Source organism: Megalobrama amblycephala, linkage group LG18 (assembly GCF_018812025.1).
Source record: "Megalobrama amblycephala isolate DHTTF-2021 linkage group LG18, ASM1881202v1, whole genome shotgun sequence".
Classification (NCBI taxonomy): domain Eukaryota; kingdom Metazoa; phylum Chordata; class Actinopteri; order Cypriniformes; family Xenocyprididae; genus Megalobrama; species Megalobrama amblycephala.
The window spans coordinates 29737045-29762764 of record NC_063061.1 but is presented as its reverse complement, the minus strand read 5'-3'; the positions used below and the strand labels follow the sequence as shown (position 1 = coordinate 29762764).

At 36.0% G+C, this 25720-nt stretch overlaps 1 protein-coding gene across 1 annotated transcript in view; it reads left to right on the top strand.

Moving 5' to 3' along the window:
• Positions 1-22540, top strand: part of nsmfa (NMDA receptor synaptonuclear signaling and neuronal migration factor a) — a 48519-nt gene extending 25979 nt beyond the window's left edge. Inside the window, 10 exon segments of the mRNA XM_048166559.1 lie at positions 3463-3515; positions 3921-4010; positions 8113-8240; positions 9957-10040; positions 10497-10530; positions 11694-11764; positions 12036-12115; positions 12238-12340; positions 16565-16640; positions 18561-22540. Of these exon segments, the coding sequence (XP_048022516.1) occupies positions 3463-3515; positions 3921-4010; positions 8113-8240; positions 9957-10040; positions 10497-10530; positions 11694-11764; positions 12036-12115; positions 12238-12340; positions 16565-16640; positions 18561-18658 (817 nt within the window). The 3' untranslated portion in view covers positions 18659-22540.
• The last annotated feature ends 3180 nt before the right edge of the window (positions 22541-25720 follow it).

Below are 25720 nucleotides of genomic sequence, written 5' to 3'. Positions count from 1 at the left end.
GTAAATAAGCCGTAAGACAGACAGAAAAAGGAGATTTCTCCATATCTCCCTCCTCTCACAGGTGGGCACAGCTCTGTCACATGTGTAAACAGAGCTTTTTTTCTCTCTTCCTCTCCGGTTTCTGCCTCACTCTTTTTGTCTTCTCATTACTTCCCTTCCAATTAGTCATGATCAACAATGTAATTATGTCACAAAACAGGACACTTGGAGGAAAAACCTTGAAACAGACTCGATAAAATTCTGAAATTAAATTTTCATACACAGTGCACTGGCTAATGAGGATATGCTTCCCTAGTGTGCTAGCCATGTGTAGCACTGCATTTCTGCCAAGAGTTTGTTTTTGTTTGAACAAGGACTATAAGGGCCAAATTATAAGTTGCATCCCAAATGATGTACTATGCACTTATATATGAGGTATAATATGTTATTTTGTCATCCATCAGAGTCTGATAGATAGCCCCTCCCATTTGGCTACCTAAGTAAAGCTGCGACTGTTGAGTGCATAAGGTGCACACTTCATTTTTTCAGTTAAATAAGTGCATCAACCAGTATAAAAATTTTCAGTGTGAACACATTACTTTTACTGTTTATACTACAAAATGGCTTAGAATAATGCATAAGAATGCAATGAATGCAAATGCATCATTTCAAGTGTAGATGGAAATTTTCTGAAATGTGTTCGAAGGCAGTTTATAATGCAAGTATGCATTACAATCTCAGCATTGCCAAAATGGGTTCTATAAGTGTGCATTAGCATAAACTGTCTTCTTTTACAGCCAGTCTACTCATTCAGGTTGTTGTTTAGTAGATAAACATTCAGCAGAATTCTCATGAAATTCAAATTTGTTGCTAACAAATTCAGGAGTAAAGTTGCTCTAAAGGAACATACAGTGTATCTAATGTTGCATTCTGTTAGATCATATATCGCCTTTGATGATTATCCTGCTTCTCGACAGTTAAAAAAGAATATTCTATAAAGTATGCATGTGTGTAATTATGAATACAGTCTAGATATGCTACATCATTGTCGTGTCTGTGCTGACATGTTCGCATACAGAATACAGAATAGTGTAGTAGCATATCACTAGTAATTCTACCATATGGCAGAACTAATAAAAGTAGTATGCTATTCAGTCCTACGATTCATAGTTTTCATGTGACATCACATCCTTACAGGAATTCCCACTTGGAGGGCAAAACAAGGCTTTTCCACTGTAAACACTAACTCTCAAAATGATTAATTGGTTTGAGTAGGACAAACTTAAATTAAACAATCAGTCAAATGAACTTTTATGAGTATTTAGCACTTTCCTTTTCTTTCAAGTTCACAGAACTGATATATTTTAAGTAAACTGAACTGTTTCATTGTTTTGAGTTTTATGAACTTATTTCTTTTAATTTAGACAAACTTAAGTTTAACTGAAACTGGGCTGGGATTTCTACAGTATTTCCCAGCATGTTTGCCCATGGCACTCGAAAGGGAGAGTAAATGCTAAAATTAAGCGTTATGGTTTTTTGTGCAAGATTAATATTAAGTAGATTTAGTAGTGATTAATGTTGTGTTATGCTAATTCAGAAGAGTTTCTGTTAATGTGGGTTTTTGGAGAGTTACCATCATGGTGACAAGTGGTGCATGTGGCTTGGTTTGAAGAGCACGTATGTTAAATGCTTTATATTGCTGCACTCATTCAGCAAGTGCTATTCCTTGCTGTTGTTAACATGTTAGCAAGTTAGCATTTTCTGAATTAGCTTGTTATAGCTAGCTATGTTTATGCTCACTTTGAGGTTACATGAAAATTTTAAGTTAAATGTATGATTTAGTGTACTCAAATATTTCAAGTTAACAACAATTCAAATGTATGAGTACAAAATAAACATCTGCCAGTTCTGCTTACTTTAAACTTTGAATTTCTTAACTTTTTAGAGTTTAGAACTAATTGCCTCAAATTTGGGTTTTGCCAACTTATTCAGGTTTACAATGCAGGCGGTTATTTTTTACCAGGTTTGTACTACTACCGTATTAAGACAGTGATATTAAAAGATCATTTTCAGTATACACCTTACTAATGATGCATAATTTGCATATTAAGCATTTTAGGATTGAAAATCATAAATAAAATGCTTAACACAATGATATTGCAAGACCAAATTCAGTTTATTAATAAAACATACTATGTACAGGCAAGTAGATGAACCAAAATAATGAACACAACATTTAATGTCAAATGGCATATTGCGTTCATAGGCTCATCTGCTTGCCTGTGTATAGTATATTATTCCAGGTGTTTACTGAATTTGATCTTTATATCACTGTCTTGGCACATTAAGACACATTTTTGAATGTTTTTAGTAAATCAAATCCTGCGGCAAGAGCTGTATATGAATCACAAGTGCATAAAATTTGCAGTTTATTCACATATGTTTGTTTTTCTTCTTTTGAGAGGTGATCTAAATATTTGTGGCTTGAAACAGATGAAAAATTCACAGGCCTGTGATGCATTTCTAGTCCTCCTGATCTCCGCAGCAGTCATGTGACTAAAAAAGCATGAATATCTGGAGAAAGTTAGCATTCCATTAGCATTCCCATTTATTTCAGTGCCATTTTGCGCAGTTTGAAATCGGCATCTAGAAAGACTGTGCATTTTTAATGCATATATATTTTGTCAACAATATACCAACATATAGCTAGCCTCAATGCTAACACACATGTAGGCTACTAAATGCCTCAACTCACATTTTGATATAATAGACTCTTTAATGGCACAGATATTTGAAGGTAACTATCTACCGCCACAGTAACACAAGAACACACTGCTTGTACAGTATGTACAACAAGACAGCATGCTTGTAATGTGTTAGCCTAGCATTCGCATCTGTATACTTGCGTAGAGTATGTTTCTGACTTAAGAACGCTTCTGTCTTCTCATTTGTTGTTCTCAATTGTCACCTTTGTTCACCCCTTACTAAAGTTTCATCCATTATAATTAAGTGTACAGTTGTCATGGATATGCGTAGAGTAAGAGTCGTGTAGGATGTGTGGGACAGACTCTACTGCAGTGGCATTTTTCTCTGTCTGCTTTCCCAGTCAGCTGGAGAGATGCCAAACAGCTCAAAGAAAGTACACACTTGCTGGTTCAATATTAAACAGGAGTGCACACAAGCAAGGACGTCTGCTCGTGTCTCTGACGGCCTACGTGGTGCAAATATTTAGCGAAGCGCTTGGGTTTCATATGGCCTTCAAAATATGTTTGCTCTTTTGAATAACCCAAGGGAAATCTCTTCACATCTTCAAGCATGGATATGATATGATTTATTAACTGCAGAGCAAAGGGTTTTTGGTGTAATGTCACACACAAGCTGTTTTCTTGTCTTTTTATCTAAAAAATAAAATAAATGTCTTGAGGGCCTGATTTATCCTCTCACTTCTTCTTCCACTCTTTTTTGTCTTCGACTAATTTCTAGGAATTTCCGGAAGCATTTAAGAATGGTGGGCAGCAGAAGAATGAAAGCACAAAGTGAGTCTATGTGTGAATATACAGTATGAATGATTGCACAGCTCCATTTGTGTTTCTTTCATGTGTTTTTGCATGTGATGCATTGCTTTGTGAATGTAGGTTAGCATGTGCATGTGTATATTGGGAATGTTTGTGTGTTTGGAGTATGGGGGATGATTGACAGTTTTGTGTCATTGTAACCAATAAAACGATTTAGGATTGGTCGATTTTGCTTCTGTGTGTGTTTCAAGTGTAGCAAAGGGCAGTGGAGGAAATGGACATTGAAGCATATGAGAAATGTGTGTGTGTAGATGGTGTTGTGGTTGTTGGTGTGTTTGAGTGCACTGTATGTGCTGCGGCCCACAGTCTGTGAGGATCATGGGGCGTTGCGTGCGTGTGCGTGTGACCATCTCTCCACTTCACTAGCATTTGCAGAGCGCAGGGCGAAGAGTTTCAACCGATCCTGGAGCGATCCGACCCCTGTCAAACAAGACTCCCTAACCGACTCAAAAGACAGTGAGTCCACCTGTACACACACACACACACACACACACACACACACACACGGTCACCTACAAGCCACGTTGACACACTTAGCATTCCCATAGATCACTATATGAAATGATTGAAACAACAAGTTTCTTATGTACATTACCGTTCAAAAGTTAGGGGTCAGTACGATTTATTTTTAAATGTTTTAGTCTCTTATGCTCACAAAGGCCGCATTTATTTGATCAAAAGTATAGTATAAATAAATACTAATATTAACATATTACTACAATTTTATATAACCGTTTTCTGTTAATATATTTTAAAATGTACTTTATTTCTGTGATGGCAAAGCTGAATTTTCAGCTTCAGTGTCACATGATCCTTCAGAAATCATTCTACTATGCTGATTTGCTGCTCAAGAAGCATATCTTATTATTACTGATGTTGAAAATGGCCATGCTGCTTAATATTTTTGTGGAAACCATGATCATTTTCAGGATTTTTGGATGAATTGAAAGTTCAAAAGAACAGCAATTATTTTGAAATATATATTTGTTACAATGCAAATGACTTTACTGTCACTTTTGATTAAATTAAATGCGTACTTGATAAATAAAAGTATTATTTCTTAAAAAACATCGGTAACACTTTACAATAAGGTTTCATTAGTTAACTACATGAACTAAGAATGAACAATGCTTCTACAGCATTCATTAATCTTAGTCCATGTTAATTTCAACATTTACTAATACATTATTAAAATCAAAAATTGGATTTGTTAACATTAGTTAATGCTTTGTGAACTAACATGAACAATGACCAGTTGTATTTTTATAAACTAACATTAAAGACACAATATGTAAGATTTTTGGATTAAAATATCCCAAAACCACTAGAACAATGTTATATATTTTGTTGACTTGTGTATTTATGTTATCCCAGATGTTTCCAAGAATGTTTAAATATAGAGAAATAAGCAATTTCAACCAGTATACGGACAGTTTCCGTGTGTCACCTATCAATGACAATATACCCGCGTTACCCTTTATTTCTGGTTTTATTTTGTAGAAATCATGGAAACACCAAAGACGCTTTAAAGGGTTAGTTCACCCAAAAAGGAAAATTCTGTCATTTATTACTCACCCTCATGCCGTTCCACACCAGTAAGACCTTCGTTCATCTTCAGAACACAAATTAAGATATTTTAGTTGAAATCCGATGGCTCCATGAGGCCTCCATAGGGAGTAATGACACTTCCTCTCTCAGGATCCATTAAGGTACAAAAAACATATTTAAATCAGTTCATGTGAGTACAGTGGTTCAATATTAATATTATAAAGCGACAAGAATTTTTTGGTGCACCAAAAAAACAAAATAACGACTTATTTAGTGATGGCCGATTTCAAAACACTGCTTCAGGAAGCTTCGGAGCACAAATGAAGCAGTGTGTCGAATCTGCTGTTCGGAGCGCCAAAGTCATGTGATTTCAGCCGTTGACAGTTTGACACATGATCTGAATCATGATTCGATACACTGATTAATTTATGATCCGAATCTTCCTGAAGCAATCGGCCATCACTAAATAAGTCGTTATTTTGTTTTTTTTTGGCGCACCAAAAATATTCTCGTCGCTTTATAATATTAATATTGAACCACTGTACTCACATGAACCGATTTAAATATGTTTTTAGTACATTAATGGATCTTGAGAGAGGAAGTGTCATTGCTCCCTATGGAGGCCTCACTGAGCCATTGGATTTCAACTAAAATATCTTAATTTGTGTTCCGAAGATGAACGAAGGTCTTACGGGTGTGGAACAACATGAGGGTGAGTAATAAATGACAGAATTTTCATTTTTGGGTGAACTAACCCTTTAATATATCATATGTTTTATTAGACAAGGGAACAACTGTTTGGATACATTCATCGACAGAACACTAATCATTGTTATATAGCTCAACACTGTTAGTCTTAATGTTTGAATCTCGTTTTCTCGATTTTCCGCCAGTACCATGTTTTTACCACGCCTCAGAGAAAAACAGTATTTTGTCAAGTGCCTAACATAGCACAATTAGATGTAGCTTTATTTTTAGTAACAGTAATACAGCATTTTCTCCACATACAATATGTTTTAAAATAAATTGCATGCATTTAGCAACACAAGCCAGCCAGCATTTTTGTGTCTCACAGCAGCCGCCGAGCGAACGCACAAAGTAACATTATAACATCATTTTCAGCACGCTCAAATGTATCTAATATGATAAACAGTGCTGCGTTACCCCACATACGCTTGACCAGAAGAAGCAGAAGCATCGTCTGCGGCATAATAAAAGTTCCGCTGCTCTAGAGCCGTGTGTCGCTCTCGTCTCTCATTAACAATCGCTCCAGCGGCCTCGTTCAGCTCCCACAACACTCGGCCCTGCTCTGCTTCATACTACAGTAATGGGCTTTTAATACATTAACTACTGTTAACAAATGAGACCTTAAAGTAAAGTGTTACCAAAAAATCTTACTGACACCAAACTTTTGAATGTTAGTGTACATAAAATCATTACATAACAATCAGAAGCCTTCTTGAAGACCCTGTAGAACACTTCTGTAACCCACACATACAGTAGACTCACATAGACAGTCTCACAGTGACGTGCCTCTTCTGCTCTTGATGCTGATCCTGTTTGTCTGTCTTCCTCTGAGCGTGGTTCTGTCCCGAATATGTGCTCCTCTCTTTCTCTCTCTGTGAGTATCTGTCCCGCCTGGAGCGTCTGGACTCTGGAGACGTATGTGTGTGTGCACTACTGTGTCAGCATGTTAACTCTGTATGTAGTTTGTCTTTGGACCTATTTTTGTCATCACGTTTATTCTTTACACCTGTGTCTTTGGGGAGCCTGATGAACGATTGCGAACGTTTGACTTACAGTTGTAATATTTGTATGTTTGCTTTTCTCTGTCTGTTTTCTCTCTCTTTAGCTGCCTGGTTTTCTGTGGTGCTGATTTTCTAATCGAGTTTTTCTCTCCCTTTTACTCTCTTTCATACTACCGATACTACAATCTTTCATTTACAGTTTTATATTTGTAACTCTAGTTAGGTGTACTGTATATTTAAATGGGCTGCATTCAAACAAGTGATTCAGGATTACAATTTTTTTCTGTTTTCACAGTAAATTCATGAAACGTATCTTACTTTTTTTGCATTTTTGGCCGTTAAAGGGTTAGTTCACCCAAAAATGAAAATACTGTCATCATTTTTTCACTCTCATGTCATTCCAAACCCAAAACCTGTTATTTTTTTTGTGGAAAATAAAAGAATTTTGATCTGTTCACCCAAAGTTAACATATGATCATTTACTATTATAGTATTCATCAATATATTAAATTAGATTTTATTTTTATGTGTTCAGTTTTCATTTTAAATTAAATGAAATTGTTTTAGTAATTTCTTTGTATTTTTAAAATATTTTTGTTTGGCTTTAATTTATTTCTACATATATTTTTTCAGTACATTTTTATTAATACATAGTTTCATTTTAGTCATTTTAGTACTTAAATGTAAACTTCTTATGTTTAAGTCAGTTTCTAATTTTTGTTTAAGTTTGTAAAGTTTTTCTTCTAATATGTATCTTATTTTATTTTATTTAGCAAAAATGATTTTCAATAATTAATTTTAGTTCACAACGATAACACTGCAGATGACTTAATTTGAAATTCCAAGTAATATAAAATGTAGATAACGTCACATGAACTACATTTATGATGCTTTTTGTGTTGTGAGTTTGTTTTTGATGTATTTTGGAGCTGCGTAACTATCCTTAATGTTCCACATTAAAATATAACAGCATAAAGGTTTGGAATAACATTTTTGGGTGAACTTTTCCTTTTATCAGGATATGATTTCTAACATTGAAACAAACCTAAAGTTCACAGCTGAGTTACTGCAGTCCATGTGAAAAATATTGACTATCTTTGTTCCATTATCTCCTTATCTGAACCTTTCTCTTTCTCCACCACCATTTTTGTCTTCTCATTGCTGCCTTGTCTCTTTGTTCCTTTCTTCTCTTTGTCTTTCCTCTGCTTTGTCTGTGTCCATCATTGAACTGTTTATCTCTGCTGTGATGTCTGGTGCCACAGGTGGGGATCTGCAGACGACCTGCTGTACTCCAGACGAGGGCGGATGTGAAGACATGGACTGGGAGGAGGAGAGAGAGATGGAGAGACTGGCATGTGAAGGAGATGACTTTATCCCTCCTAAAATTATGGTATGGTTTTTTGTTTATTCAATTTTCATTTTTCATTTAGTTTTCATTTAATAGTTTATTTATTTTTACTTAATTTAACTAAAGGGAATAGTTCACCCAAAAATCTAAATTTCCTGATTATTTACTCACCCCAAGGTCATCCAAGGTGTATATGACTTTCTTTCCCCAGCCGAAGAGAAATTAAGGGTTTGGAGGAAAATATTTCTCCTTCTATTGTAAGTGAATGGTCCAAAAACCATATCTAGGCAGCTTCAAAGGTCTCCACATGACCCCAGCCGAATAAGGGTCTTCCTAGCGAAAAAAAGCATGTTAACTTGTTGTATGCAAGTTGGGAAAGTCACATGTGACTTTCAGGAAGAATTGTTACAAGTGTGGAGAAGGAGCTCTTCCAGAATCGTTGCTGTATTTTAGTATTTGTTTCGTTTTATTGTTAAAAATGGTCCTTTCTTGTGTGTTTCCTGGATGTAATTGTCTCTTGTAAACAAAGGGGCGGTTCTTGCCGCTTTCGTTACACATAACCTTCCACACGCGCATACATCAAGTGAGAGGTCGTGAACTCAACTGTCTCATGAACACGCTTTGCATAGCTGTACCAAAGTGAGCATTTGTAGTTTAAAAGTATATCATTTTCATTTTTTTCTGAAATTGCCCAGTGTTGGGAGCAATCAGATTACTTTTTTAAGTAACTGGTAAAGCAACCCATTAGTTTTAAATTTATCACAAAATTTTGAGGTACTTTTTCAAATAGGTAATGCAAGTTCTTTTGTTTTTCCAGTGATTAACTGACACTTCTCCCATCCCCATGTTGAGAGAAATCGGGAGTAAGTGCAGAGGTGTTGTGTGCGCTGTGTGAACATGATGGTTATTGTAGTTCTAGAATAAATGTGAACATGCATTTATTCATCTCACCTGCACAAAAACAGATTCAGTATTCCTCAAAATGAATAAAAAAACAGTGGAATGTAAAAAATTATGCAAACCTACAATAATTAAATGTTAAATAACACAAATGTACTGTTTTAATCTCACTTTATTAGATAAACATCACATTTGTGTTTCATTTTTCTTATCGCTAAAGTAAGTCTCGAACTTTCACCTGCGTCTTATTTTTCAAAAGGTTTTTTGAGCTGCTCCCTCTACTGTGCAGGTGCAGATTTGTATTTTGTTTGACCTGAGGCTTATTCATTTCACTTTTGGTCTGAAAGGGCCTTTACATTTGCCAAAAATAGATTTTTTTTTTTTTTTTGTTATTAAAAAATAAACAAGCAAGCTTAGCCCAGGTAAGAAAAAGTATTTGGAAGGTAATATAAGTAGCACAATTAGTTACTTTTTTTAGAAAGTACCACAAAATTGTAACACATTACTTTAAAAAGTAACTTTCCCCAACACTGTAAACACGTTTTGCTACCCTTATTCATAGTTGGGGCTGTGTGGATCCCTTTGAAGCTGCCTAAATATGGATTTTGGACTGTCAAAAAGGTCTACGTTGAGCACCATTCACTTTCATTAGATCGAGAAAATCCTGGAATGTTTTCCTTCAATACCTTAATTTCTCTTTGTCTGAGGAAAGAAAGTCATATACATCTTGGATGGCCTTGGTGTGAGTAAATAATCTAGAAATTTTCATTTTTTTCTGAACTATTCCTTTAATTACATTTAATTAAAAATCTTTCAAGTAACTGATCATTTTTATCTCTGTGATTTTGTATCTTTTAGCTGATTTCATCTAAAGTCCCCAAAGCAGAATATGTTCCCAATATTATTCGAAAGGATGATCCTTCTATTATACCCATACTCTATGTAAGTCAGACCTGTTTTTACTCTGCATCACTTAGTATGACGTGACGCATCATCCAAATATTACAGATAACATATCAAGATTTTATGTCAAACACTGGATATCAATTTAAAGATTAAGGTTTTTCATAGACGCTTGAAACACATGGATAATACCCTGTGGAATAGATCCAAGGCACTGTATAGGATGAGATATGTCGCAAAATACTGTTCAGAGCTTTAGACAGACAAGTGATAACCAAACTGATAGCAAACACAATAGTAAATGACAACACGTCCTCAACTACACAAAGAAAAGCAGGAGCCAGTAATGTTATCTGAACCGGACGAGTGCATATTAGAGATTATTGACATTAAGCATTATACAAAGAACATTTTCCCTTCAGAATTAGTCAGGCAATGTCATTAAGTCTAATCTTTGTGTTTGTATTGATTACTTTTATGATTTTTTATCTCCAGGATCATGAGCATGCCACGTTTGATGATATTCTGGGTATGTAGCTTCATGTGTGTATTGTTTGTTGTGTGTTTGCAGTGTGCTTTTTTGTGTATTTGGGCACTTTACCTCTTGCCTGGTTGTTTCATTGTGGAATGACGGTGGGCCCTGTATTGATTGTTGCACCAGCCAGCATGAGAAACACAAAAACAATTGGATTCCTGATAAATGACTCTGGGTCAGAGAAGTGCCAATATTTTTTAGTGACTGTTTTCCAACAGTGACTGTTTAAAATTTGTAGGGATCAACTTTTATTCAGTGTGTGTTAAAGTGACATAATAAATCATAAATGAATGTATTTATGGTAATTACTGTATATTGTTGATCTTTGTCCATTTGTTTGTGCATACAACATATAACTACCAAAATTCAGCTTATTATTTAAAAAAACTAGTAACACTTTAGAATAAGGCCCCATTAGTAAACGTGCATTTAATGCATTGACTAAAAATAACTAACAACACATTTGTTACAGTATTTATCAATGTTTGTTAATATTAATGAATTAAAATACTGTTCATTGTTAGTTCATGTTTGTTTAGGTCCATTTAATATTATTAAGATACAACTTTTGATTTAATAATGTATTGGTAAATGTTGAAATTAAAAATAAAACTTAGATTAATAAATGCTTGAGAAATATTTTTCATTGTAAGTTCATGTCAACTATTGTTAATAAATGGAACCTTATTATAAACTAATATTTAAGATGAAAGGGCTTATAATATAATATAATATAATATAATATAATATAATATAATATAAAAGGTGAACCTCAGGAATAAAATAAATAAAGTAATATTATTTTAAGGGTTTGCATGAAAATCAATATTCCAACAATGCTGCTGGACACAAAACTGTGATTACTTGAGATTTTGCAAATTTTCTTCAATCTTGATGTCTAAGCTGTTATATATCGAATAAGCTGACAGAATGGTGATTAGACTTTTACATTTATAGCAAAACCAGGGTAATAGTTGAATCCTAGGTTTCGATCTGGTTTCGTTTAAATTGCCATGATCTTTCCCCAATAAAAGAACATTTTTAAGGACTTTGACAATGTCAACGTATGCATAATCAGAGTAAGACTGTGCGTGTAAATGCGTTCAATGTGACTAGCAGTGCTGGTCATCCTGACCCTGTGTTTGTTTTTTATGCAGAGGAGATTGAGAAGAGATTGACAGCCTACAGGAAGGGCTCCAAGATCTGGCGCATGCTGATCTTCTGTCAGGTAAGAGAAAAACAAGGCCAACAAACACACACATAATGACAAGACATGAGACTGTAAGTGCACCAGAGTGAATCAGCAGTGTCTGTAGGAATAATCTGCACTACTGTCTCTTCAGTTTGTTGATTTGGGTTTGATGTTGTGTAATGGATGTCTGCTCGGATGGACAGGAATTCACATGTTTCTCTCTGTCGGTTCAGAGGGCAGTACTGATCTCCTGCTTCTTTGAGTTTGATGTTATGTAATGTTTTAAATGTGTCATTTTCTGTCTCAGGGCGGCCCAGGACACCTGTACCTGCTGAAGAATAAAGTGGCCACTTTTGCCAAGGTCGAGAAAGAAGAAGACATGAGCCAGTTAGTGAGATCCACACTGTTGTTTATGTCGCAATATTGCTTCAATGCAAGAGAACTTCCTTCCTTCAAACAGAGAGCTATTGTCAGAGGGATATGCTTGTGTGTTTGTGGTGTACGTGCAGGTTTTGGAAACGACTGAGCCGGTTTATGAGTAAAGTGAATCCAGAGCCAAACCTGATCCACATCATGGGCTGCTATGTCCTGGGCAATCCGAATGGAGAGAAGGTACGTTACATTTACGTAATGCTTGTACCTTGAGTTTCTGCATTATATTTAGAAATGGTCCCTCTGGGGCCTGCTGTGGCCATGTTCAGCTCTCATCTCTGAAGACACACATGCACCAACTCCATCTCTCCGTTTTTCTATATAACACCTCTCCGTCTGTCGCCATCATGCCTGACAGCACCTCGGTTATGTAACTTAAAATAACTCTTTCCTGTCCAGCACTGTATAAAGAATTTAAAGGGTACCTACTATGCAAAATTCACTTTTATAAAGTGAACACAGATGTGTGTTCACAGTGTGTGTAAACAACCAGCTTATAATGCTAAAAATCAAGCCACTTCTCTTTTTTTTTGTGTATATTTGTGTATATGAGTGTCAGTTCAATGCTGGATTTGCACAAAAGATTAACATGACAGTACATGCTAGTCAATGAGTTGAATCAAGTCAACACTCCACGCCAACTACATAAATTTATCCACTAACCATTCAGAAATGTCCAATTGCCTTCTAAAAGTTGTAACTTCTTCCTGATTCTCTCCATCAGTGTCCGACTCCGGTTTGAACAATGTAAGGCTGAACACCGTTACTGACAGTTTCTGATATTTTGGCTGTGTGAGATTCTCCGGCTTTGTTGTTGTTGAGCAACCGAGCGTGAGCTGTTAAAGCTCCGCCCTCTTCTGGAAAGCAGGCAGGGAGAAGCAGCTCATTTGCATTTAAAGGGACACACACAAAAATGGCGTGTTTTTGTTCAGACCCAAATAGAAGCAAATTTGACATGCTATAATAAATGATCTGTGGGGTATTTTGAGCTGAAACTTCATAGACACATTCTGGGGACACCAGAGACATCTTATGAAAGGGGCATTATAGACCTTTATTCAGTAAGGACCTATTAAATTGGTCAAAAGTGACAGTAAAGACTTTAACAATATTGCAAAATGTTATTAACTATTTGGACTTTGGACTCAAATTAATGCCGTTGAGCTTTCTATTCATAAAATAGTCCTGAAAAAATGTAGGATGGTTTCCACAAAAATATTAAGTAGCAAAACAGTTTTTAGCATTGTTAAAAATCAGGGTTAGTATTGATAACTAAAATTAAAACCATAAAAAATGTGTTTCATTAAATAAGCGTTAACTGTAATAGATTTTTTAATAAAACTTTTATTTCAGCTAGTTGCCAAGCCATCATTTCTCATTTTCTAAATTAAAATAACTAAAACAAAATGAATAAGAACTATACTGACATTTAAAAAAACAACAACTAATAAATATAACTAAAACTTTAACTAAAATAAAAATGAAAACAGAAAATATAAAAAATAAAAACAATTCAAAATATTAATAAAACTGTAATAGTATATCAAAGATACTAAAATAACATTGATAATAATAATAAATGTTTCTTGAGCAGTAGGGCTGGGCGATATGACGATATTATCGTATATCGACGATGTCTTGGAAGTATCACGATGTCGATATTAAAAGTCAGTTACAGACGATAATCGCCAATATTGAGAGAAAAAAAAATAAAAATGTATTTAACATAGACCCGTAGATACCATTCACATATTTATTCAGATGTAATAGCATAAATAAAATATTTTGTAGCCTATAATATCTAATTAAAAGGGTTAGGAATAAAAAAAATCTATTCTGGAATCACATTTACTTATAAGGCCAGGAATCGAATAGGCCTATATGCTACTCTTTATAAAATTAACATTTTGATTTTGCTTATTAACAATGTATTTTTATTTTTAAAACATTCCCGTAAACACAGTTTTGTCACCCATGAGTGTGTAACAGACTATATTGGATTCGTGCATTGACATCAACCTAGACCTATTCCGCGGCGCTAATAATGTACGCTACATTTCTGTTTAAACCGACAAGATTATTAAATTAGAATGAAAAGGCTAAATTAAATTAGAATGGATAGCCTAAATGTCTATAACTCGTTAAAAATAACCACATTTGTTTTCCAGTGGTTTCGTTTTACACGCGCAAACAGAAAAGGATTCACATCACGCACCTGCAGCAAAATAAATTAATATAGCCTAAATATAACGAATAAATATACTAAATATATCCACTTAAACAATTAACAGATTAACAAAAAAAAAAAAAAAAAAAAAATTAAGCCATATGCTGTTTCAATTGATTTATTTTTTGCGGCGCTCTCCACATAAACACGTTCAAAAGGAAACTAAGACGGAAGAAAGTGGTAGGCCTACCTGTTTTCTTTATTTTACAAAAACAAAATGTTTTGATTTTATTTTGAGTGTACACAGATATGATTAAACTTTTACAGTTCATGTATGACCAAAAATGAGTAGGCCTAGGCTATTTTAAGTTGTTTTCACCGGTGTAAGGAAGCAGTTCTTGTGATCACGCCGGCGCCTCGCGTGCACACGTCAATAGCACTGCTTGACATCACAGCCTGTCCATTATCAAAATAATTGTTTTATTATAATTTTGTTATAAGAGGCCTGTAAGGAGGACACATCGGAGCTCTAAAACATGAGAAAAAATAACCTTTCCGTTTCTGGTCATGCAGAACGAATCAAACTGTTTTTAATCGCTTTTAGACAAATAAATACATTATAGCTTAACTAGAAGTTTAAAAAACAGCGCTACGCGTTTAAAATGAAATAAATTGAAAGTATCATCATGATATGTGTTCGATGTTTCTCTTCCAAAAGTGAAAGCGAAACATCGGACCTTAAGAAAAAATAGGCAAGACACATATGACATCAACATGCATCATTCTTACAATCACCACCAGAATGTCCACCTTCACAATGAACTCCGTTAAACTCTGATCAATTCAACAGTTCTCTTCAAACGAAATTCATTTCAAACACTTGAGCAGTGTGGAAATGATTAACATAAAGCTAATGTTTTATATTAAAGCACAAACTAAGAAAAGAAAAACAAACATTTAACCTTTAATTTAAGTTTATGCCTACTGATTTGCAGGCTATTGTCAGATAAAGTGCAACCAAACTGATGTGTGTTTACAGTGCGTGTCGGCTATGTTGTCTCCGACGGGGAATGGGCGGGGCTCGGCAAGGCGATATTATCGGATATCGCGATATTTTTAAGGCGATTATTGTTCAAATAATTTTTACATATCGCCCAGCCCTATTGAGCAGTAAATCAGTTTATTAGAATGATTTCTGAAGGATCATGTGACACTGAAGACTGGAGTAATTTCAACTCTGTCAACACAGGAAAAAGTATCATTTTAAAATATCTTAAAATAGTTAACAGTTATCTTAAATTGTAATAATATGTCACAATATTACTGTTTTTTTCTACTGTATGTTAGATGAATTGAGTGCATTCATGATGAGCACAGGAGACTTTTTTCAAAAACATCATAATAACTTTTAAACAGTTATGTATGTAACACCCAGACTAGTTTCTGTGATTATTAACATCCGATCTGAAACTCTCTAATTGTTGGACTTGTGACATCTGCGTCTGTCCTTTAGGATCGGCCTTGACTTTCAGCTCATTCCGTCTGTTTGATAGCCTGACAAGTGTTATATGACGGGAGCCCCGAGATTACACCCCTAGGACACATTCAGGGCGTTCTTGGAACCTAATGTACAAATGTGTCTCTATGGAGACGGATTTCGACGTAAATCTCATTCGCCATGCGTCATTGCCCAAGAGGTGCTACCGTTCCTGAGAATTGCGTTTACGTGCGTGCTTGTGATCGACACACGGATGGCTGACTTGTGCGAGTTCGTGAATGCATGCTGGGATACTTGCAGACAGAATTTGGCCTTCACAAGAGCATATCTATGTATGTTGACCTCAAAGTAGAGCTCTAGGAATCTTGCAGCATTTGTTTGTGGCGTCCTCCTTACCATTGTGGTCACGTTCTCATCTTTATTCGCTCTGTAAGGCACTGGTTTCCTTCACAGGGTGAGCTGGAATAGAAAATATGTGTCTGTAAATTCATCTTTTAATCTCTGTCTGGGTTTGAAGCCTCTCGGAGTGTTGCATGGATGTTAAGATCTTAACTGGGTTCTTTTGAAGGTTCCCGTTTGCCCTTCCAGTCTCCCGTGTGAGCCACAAAGAGAGAGACTGCCATTATCCCTAACTAACCTCCTCGAGTCAAAGAGTGAGTGAAGGAGAGAGTATGAGAGCAGTGTGAGGGGGGAGAAAAAGAGGGGATTATTAATGTCTTGGCTTATCATGTGCCAACAGCTGTTCCAGAAACTGAAGAACCTGATGAGGCCTTATTCTGTCACATTTGAGTCACCGCTGGAGCTCTCTGCTCAGGGTGAGACCGCCTGCAATAAACTGCTGAAATGTGCTTATGCTCACACTCCAACACATATAAACATGCACAAACAGACTCTTTCTTGCATGATTTGAAATCTAGGCCCCGTTTACACCTGGTGTTTTAATTCATCTCTTTTGTCCACTTTCAACCACTTCTGTCCTGATTTCTTCAAGGGGAGGGTCTATGGGCGGGTAAATGTATGGGCTTTTTCAGATCTTTCAATCTAATGGACAAAATAACCTCCCGCAATTTACATATGAATGCACCCGGAGATGATGGAAAAACATACGGAGAACAGCAGCTTTCATTTCTGCTCTGACAACCGCAAGCACGTGGAGTGCGTGCTAGAAATCGGGAATGGTGAGAGAACATTGTGATTGGTACATTTTTCGTCTTCAAACCAAACTTGGGTCTCCAGTCAACAAAGTTTAAATCCATCTGGCTAGCGTGCTTCCCAAAATGTTTACACACTAGGTCAGTAGGCAGAGAGTAGGTGGTCTTCTGTGGTTGTTTGAATGCATTCGACCACATTAGCGTCTACACTGTGCTTTTGACTACCTCTGGAAGTGGTCGAAAGTGGACAAGCTCACTACACCCCATTTACTCCTGTATTTAGCATTGTCCACTTGTCACCGGATTGACGAAAAGGCTTAATACCAGCTGTTAACAAGGCCCTAGGAGTAGTTAATGGAGGAAACGTACAGGCATACGCATACATATCCACTGCATGTTATTTAAAAGGGATTTTTCAGCCAAAAATGTGAATTCTGACATCTACTTACCTTCATGTCATTCCAAACACAGTTATTTTATTTATACAAAGCTATTGTATAGTCATCTTGTCATTTACTCACCCACATGTTGTACCATACCCTTATGAGAGGTTTGGAATGGCAAGAGGGTTAGTATGATGACAGATTTTTACATTTTGGGTGAACTATAGGGCTTATCACACTGAGCTTAATGCTGGTTATTGTTGTTCTAACCCCGGGTAAAGGAACGCTTTACTCTTAAAATTTAGAAGCAGGGTTAGCACTGTTTTTTACCCGGGGTTATGAAACCATGCTGCGGAGCAGGGTTAGCACCACTTTTTGTGTTAACCTCACATTGCGTGGCAAACGATGTGTGTTAGAATGTTACAGCTAGACGCTTAGCAACCAACAACCAATTGTGTACTCATATTTGCCTGCTTTGGACAGTCACGGAAACACTATATATAATCAGTAAATTCAGTATTTGAGAGGAATGTCAAAAAATGCTACAGAAAATGCTACAATTTGAGTGAAGAAGAGACCATTTCATTCTTACCTTTATAGTCTGAAATGACTATAAACAGGTCGCGTGCAGCATTTATCCAATCAGTGACACTGACACCACAAATATGCAAATAAGAGCGTTAACTCAGGGTTTAGGAATGTACAGTGTGAAACGTCAGCTTATGAATACCCAGGATTAATTGTTAACCCTGGGTAAATTATGAGCAGTGTGAAATGTGAAGCAAGATAACCCAGGATTCCATTTACCTGGGTTTAGAATGACCTAGGGCTAACTATTTCAGGTGTGAAAAGCCCTTATGTATTTAATGTTTATCTTTATTGACATGACTTTCATAGTAGACAATTTAATGCAAGTTTACAGGTCTTTTTCTTCAGGTTTTTTTTTAAACCTGTCCTGAGCCAGCCGACCAACCCACCCCGTCCTTCTCTTTCACTGACTCTCAATTTCCTCTCTTCATTCTCTATCACTTCTCTGTCATCTCTCTTTATCTATATTGTTTCTCAGTGCATGCTGTTTTCCAATTACCGCCCGAGAGAATCTATATGGAAGTGTCTGTTCATCATAGAGACACATGCTCACATTGAATTCATCAAATGTATTCCAGAATCATATCTCCCTCTCTATTCCCCTCTCCTTTAGGCAAAGAGATGATTGAGATGTACTTCGATTTCCGTCTGTTTCGACTTTGGAAAACCCGGCAGCACTCAAAACTCCTCGACTACGAAGATCTCTTGTGACCCCGCGAGGGTCAGCGTGTAGCGTTGCGGGCAGGACGTCCCACTGTAAAACTCCATTCTACCAGCTTTCATTTCGGAGAACAGGAGGAAGAGGAAAACGAGTGGAGACCGACACAGCCACCTCGCTGCGTCACGAGTATCGTTTATTTCAGCTCGTCTCTGCGGACTTCAACCACCTCCGAACGGTAACACACAAGGGACAAAAACAAATAGCAAATGGTTCAAAATGCAAGAGAAATCCGGATACGTGAATGTTTCGGTTCTCTAATGGAGAAAAGTGAGGGTGTTTCTCTGGTTGACAAACAAGTTGTCGACTGTTTTCTTTTTTAAACTAACATATCGCCGAGCGCTATCAATCACTAGCCTAGACAGTTGTGCTTATGACAGAGTCCCGCGTGCAATATCAAGCCGCACCAAACGTACCTACCAGAACACACAGAGAAATGGTCATATATGAAATAACAACTAATATATTGGTATACATACAGGATATACATCTCATGAGTATATAGAGTAGCTATAGTCATGCAAATAATCTATATGTCAGTGGTACACAAATTACTTTTTCAGTGTTTATTGTTGTGGTCTTTCTAATGAACTATTTTGAATAACTCAGGTTTTAGCCTTTACAGATATGTTAATTAATCCCCTATCCAGATGTGTGGAAGTCATTTAGGTGGAAAGAATGTACATTCTGCCAACATATTTATATGTGCTTGTTTCAGAGGTTTATGAATCTTTTATCACTTTTCGTTTTCGACATAACTTGTGTCTTCTCATTATATGCCAGTATTTGTTCCTCTATTGAAAATATAGACTCATTGCGAAACACCTATCATACACAGTCTCCAAACTGGGAAATCGTGACTTCCAGTCATATAATAATAGAAACTCTAACCTCAATATAGCCAGGCATCTACACAGGTGCACCTGAAGTGTCAGCAGGAATATAGCATTGCAGGGAGATGTTACAGAATTGCTAAAATAAGCGCTTGTGTCAATGTGTTCATAACAATTAAGATGTTTTCACGCTCGGTTTGATTACTTAGTCTGAATCTGTCAGTCTTTGAACATATTATTTGGCTCCAAATGGCAGTATATTTAAGCCTTCATTGTGTGTACCTCCATGAGTACAGTACATGCAGTAGCTGTCAAAAAAAGGAAATTTGATGTCTAGCTCACTTTTTTTTTATTACACATTTTGGTTTTAGTACTCAATATTTTGTGGCACTTCCTTTTGTACTAAATATACTCTACTGTTCAAAAGGTTTGGGTCAGTAAATTTTTTTATTTGAAAGAAATTAACACTATTATTTAACAAGGATGCTTAAAATTAATCAAAAGTGACAGCAAAGACAAAAAATTACCAGTTTCCACGAAAAAAAAATGTAAGCAGTGCAACTGTTTTCAACATTGATAATAATAAGAAATGTTTCTTGAGCACCAAATGAGTATCTTTCAAATACATTCAAGAATCTTACTGACCCCAAAGTTTTGAATGGTAGTGTATGCATACTAAATAATATGTAAACAATAGCTGTTCACATCCACAAATGAGGCTGGGTTGTGAATCACACTTGACTCCACATAAACCCCAGACCGCTGTTTTTTGACTTGGGTGTGTTTTCATGATGTCAGAAACTAATTCAAAGTTCTAACCAAATGGATTTGGGTTCACATCATTAGCTCTAGTGTGAAAACAGCCTTATTTTTTCTCTCCATTTCTAAAGCCATTGGTGTTGTGGGTCATGAACAGGCATTATTCTGAAGGTCACTATTGCCTTATGGGGCGGAATGGTATTTGATGGCCATATGTGGATAATAGAAGGATTTAGACCGTTTTACGGCAGCTTGCAGGTGTAAACTCTATGCATTCTTCTTCCATTAGTAGCTTTCAAAGGTTTTGAGCAACTTTGGAGTTGATTTTCATGTGTATCTTTATGAATGTTCTATTGTACTCAGCTAATAAGCCATACACTCTTTAGCAAGCTGCTCAAACTGATGGCTCTTTGATGTGGATGGCTTTAGGCACTCATGATGAACTTCCAGCTGGTTGAATGATGGAATTTTCTCTTGTCTTGCTTTTTTATGCATCCACAATGCTAATTGGCTACTCCTTTGGTGTTGTTCAGGCAATCTTTAACTTAATTGATAGACAGAATGAGGTCTTGCCCAGTGAAAATAAGTGAAGCAGTCATTACGCTGTATAAAATGGTCTTGGATATAAGAATGAAGGGAAAGAAACTCCAACAACATGCTATTAGAGCGTTACCGTGCCAAGATGTGCATCTTCTGGTGATTTAAAGGTGTTTAATGTTAAAATACCTTCTTTAACTATAATTTATTGTGATGACAGAACTAAAAATAAGGTATATTTCCCAGAAAATTGTAAAGACTGTGGTTCAGCCAATGGCTTGAGTTGGGGGTGGGACTAGTCTGCTTGGGCCTGGCCAAACAAGTTATTTAGAAAGGGTTGTCGACATACTTTTGGCCATTAAAAAAATCTTTTAAAAAAAAATGTTTTCACATCTGACAGGAAAATTTAAATGTTAAAACATTTAGTATGCATCTGAGGGGCCATTTACGTGATAAATGGAAAACTTTATATGTATTTTGGCCATTCATTGACACGACAACGGTGTTTTGGGGGCCTGAAAATGCAAAAACAGGTTTCAAAGTGAAAGTTTTTGAAAACGATACTAGGGCTGGGCGATATGGCCAAAAAATCATATCTCTGTATTTTTTGGCTAAATGGCGATATATGGTATATATTGTGGTATTTTCTACATTTTTCTATTTGGATTTAGAAAAAAAAAAAAATCTGTATTTACGTTTTAAAAATCTTAATTTAACATCCTGCCTAATGTTGTCCTACAAACAGTGTTTATATTGAAAGCTATTAATGACATGTAGTCTGGCACACTAATAGGCCTACAGTATGTGCAAAAAAGAGAAACTTTACATTCTAACATTGTAACATTACAATCTAAAAATAAAAATAATGCTTTTTAAAGCAGAAGTTAAATTCACTAGACTAAAAATTAAAATAAAAACAAAAGCACAGACTAATTAGCTATATATTTATATATTATTAGTTGCTGTAAAAATACACTTACTTGGTTTAAAATTCTACATAAGGCACATTTATTATTCTACAACAAACATTTTTTTCAAAATGTATAATTTAGTCAGAATTATGGCGATCCCATTCTATTGAGCTCCGTCTGTTTGGCGCGAATGCGCGCGGCGGCGCTCGTTCACGGAAGACTAAGAAGTTTAGAGGAGAATGAGATTCGCTAGCAGAAGGCTCGTCCACTCCTGACAGCAAAATGGAAATATTTGTATGACTTTCTGACATTTACAGATGGAGAATATACCTGTGAAATGTAAGTTATGCGCTTAGGAAAACACCACATCACAAAAGCATTAAACAGCACAAGTGTCTGTCAGCACTTGAATCTGTCAGAGCATCTGACGGGGCAAGCCGTCTTAAACGATAGGCCTACGTGTTAGCTATATCTTAATCTTACGAGTTATTTTTAAAGCCCTTAATATTAAGCATGTCTCATGTTTAGGCCACATTGTATAATGCATTTCCTCCGCAGCAGCACTCTGCGACATCCACCGCTATTTTTAGATGCGCTCGTATAAAACTACTGTATATCGATATAAACGGTATCGCCTCATTCCGTATCGTATATTAAAAATTTATCGTATATCGTAACTCGATATACCGCCCAGCCCTAAACGATACTGTTGTCTCCGTGTAAACTACAAAAACGGAAATTTGTGAAAACGGTGATGTCATCCGCATAGGTATAGTCAAAGTCCCTTTAAGACAAGTCATTTCACTCAGCGGCCATCTTTGAAACGCCTCTCGGGCATCCTGGGCATCATGCAATCTCTTTGAATGGGGAAACATCAAATTCTCCAAAACTGTTCGCCAACCTTACGAATAAATTTCATATTTGAAATCACCAATGAAATCAAACAACAACCGGCTCATAGATTTAGTTTCTAAACGCTCGAATCATGACAAAAAAACTGTATTTTTCAGGCTGGATCAAGCTAATGCACATGCGCAGACCCTAAATGCGCATCTCTTCGGAGGCGCCTGATTCTATAGAAACCGGTGATTCTAACGGCCGCTGCAAGTGACGCAATGACTTTACCAGTCGGCGATTGGCTCTTATTTGGAAGGCGGGACTTATTCCGCCATATTGCGTGTTACACTTTCTCCCATTCAAAACAATACGAGTGAAACGTCTTGTGTTAATCTATAGTCTTTGGTATAGTCTATAGGCGTGTAGTGTTTCTTTACAAAGTAACATCGCCAACTACTGGCCTGGCAGCAGAATACAGCGCTTTTAGTCATTTTCGCAGATCCGTGTGAACGGGGAACATTTTGACAACGTTGTCATCTGTACGCAAAAAATACAAAGGAAAAACTTCTCTGTTTTTACACTAAAAATGCTGGGTTGTTTCAAAAACAACCCAGCATTTTTTGTAGTACGAGTGTAGTACATGGTTGTCGTGTAAATGTACCCATAGATGAAAATCCACACATTGAATGAACATCTTGGCAACGTACATGCGCTATCAAGATATATTATCCAGTCATGCCCTTGCTTTAAAGGTATATAAAGTAATCCAATACATACAAGCTAGTGAATAAACCTTTAAATAAAGTTTCCAGTTCCACTGGAGTGTGTCTGGATATAGAATATAGTAGGGTTGTCTTATCGTAGGGGATGTTGCCGGTGGTCGGTGCCGTCAGATGAGCACACCGCTTCCCCTAAAGGGCTGCACCCCAGCCAGAAAATAGGCTGCAAAGGAATTGGACTGATCCTCTAGCAATTTCAGTCATTATGGGGCCATCTGTGACTCGCAGTAGGTGTCAGAGAGCCTGGCATGTCAGAGGGAACAAGAGAGAATCCACATTCACTATTCCACAGACGGCAACATCACGTTAGCGGGAACATTGGGTGGCGAGAGTGAATGTCGTATTGGGATGCCCAATTTGAACAGAATGCATCAAATGGAGGGCAGTCATATCACATGCATCACTCATATCACTTATAACCACCGTCCTGTAAGAATGTTTGCACATTTATTCATTTACTTTTTAATGAATAGTGTTTTAAAGCTGTATGTCGATGTAGCAATATATGTATCTCCTCCTCTATGATGTAAATGTTAATGTTTTGAACTTTTTACTAATTTATTATACATTTATGCTATTTATTTTGTACTTGTGCTGGACAGTAATAGCTGTTTGTGCAAAGCATTCTTTTAATTATGAAAGAATCTCAGCTTCTTCTGTACACAAAGCTTTGGCAATGTCTTAAATTGACTTTTGTATCATATTAGCCTCAAAAATTACCTACAAGTAACACTTTATTATAAGGGTCAATTTGTTAACATTAGTTAATGCAATACGCACAATAAACATTTTTTTTCAGCATTTATTAATCTGTTATTTCAGTATTATTTATATATTATTGTAGTATTTATTAATATTTTAAATTAGCATTTATTTTTTATATTTTAAGTTTTCATTTTACTTTAAGATTTTGTTCATTTTGTTTTGTTTTCCATTTTAGTTTTTGTCATTTAAAGGGTTAGTTCACCCAAAAATGAAAATAATGTCATTAATTACTCACCCTCATGTCGTTCCACACCCGTAAGACCTTCGTTCGTCTTCAGAACTCAAATTAAGATATTTTTGATAAAATCCAATGGCTCAGTGTGGCCTGCATCGCCAGCAATAACACTCTTTCAATGTCCAGAAAGCTACTAAAAACATATTTAAAACAGTTTGTGTGACTACAGTGGTTCAACTTAAAGATTATAAAGCGACGAGAATACTTTTTTGGCGCCAAATATAACAAAATAGCGACTTTATCCCACAATATCTAGTTATGGCTGATTTCAAAACACTGCTTCATGAAGCTTTGATGATTACGAATCATTTGTTTTGAATCAGTGGTTCAGAGCGTCAAAATCACATGATTTCAGTAAACTAGGCTTCGTTACATCGTGTTTTGAAACTTCAATAGTTCATGTGACTTCGGCAGTTTGATTCACACTTCGAACCACTGATTCGAAACAAAAGATTCGTTAAGCTTCAAAGCTTCATGAAGCAGTGTTTTGAAATCGCCCATCACTAGATATTGTGGAATAAAGTCGCTATTTTGTTAATTTTGGCACACAAAAAGTATTCTCGTCGCTTTATAATGTTAAAGTTGAACCACTGTAGTGGTAACTTAATTGTATATTTTTAATTCATTTTTAATTTAAATATAAAGAATTAAGCAGCTTGTAAACATACTTTATCGAAACTGAAATAGCCTGTGAAACATTAAAGTATTATGCAATCATGACATTTCTCCTTATATACAAGTATGTAGAAATTAACATTTGTATTGTTCATTGTTAGTTTATGGTACCCTATACATTAACCACAGTAATGTTAATAAACTTAGCCTTATTGTGAAGTGTTACTGATCTCACTTAAAGGGTTAGTTCACTACAATTTCTGTCATTTATTTCTCACCCTCATGTCGTTCTACGCCCGTAAGACCCTTCGTTCATCTTCAGAACACAAATTAAATATTTTTCTTAGAACTTTTCTTGAACTAACCCTTTAATGACAGCTTGATGGTATTTGATGTAAACAGATATGGTTGATAGAAGGCTGACAAGAAAACTCCCGCCTTAAATGTCAACTCAACCCCTAACCCCTAAAAATCTGGATGTAGAGGTTCATTCTAAACCAGATAACCAACAGAACCCCTGCATATGTTTAAATTGGCATTGTTTGTTGACATTGTTTGATGTGTATGAATGAGCGGTTTCTGCCGTCACTCTACATGATCAGAAGATTGCCTCAGCTTTAACAGTGTTTAGCCATCTAATGTATTCCCTTTGTTGTTGGGCCTAAACTAATTATGTGTAAAAAAAAAATGTATTAAAGGAGCGGTGCTGTAATTTTTTTAGATAAATGATTTATTTATTCAAACATACAAGGTATTTTTATGAGACTTTAAAAACAAATACCAA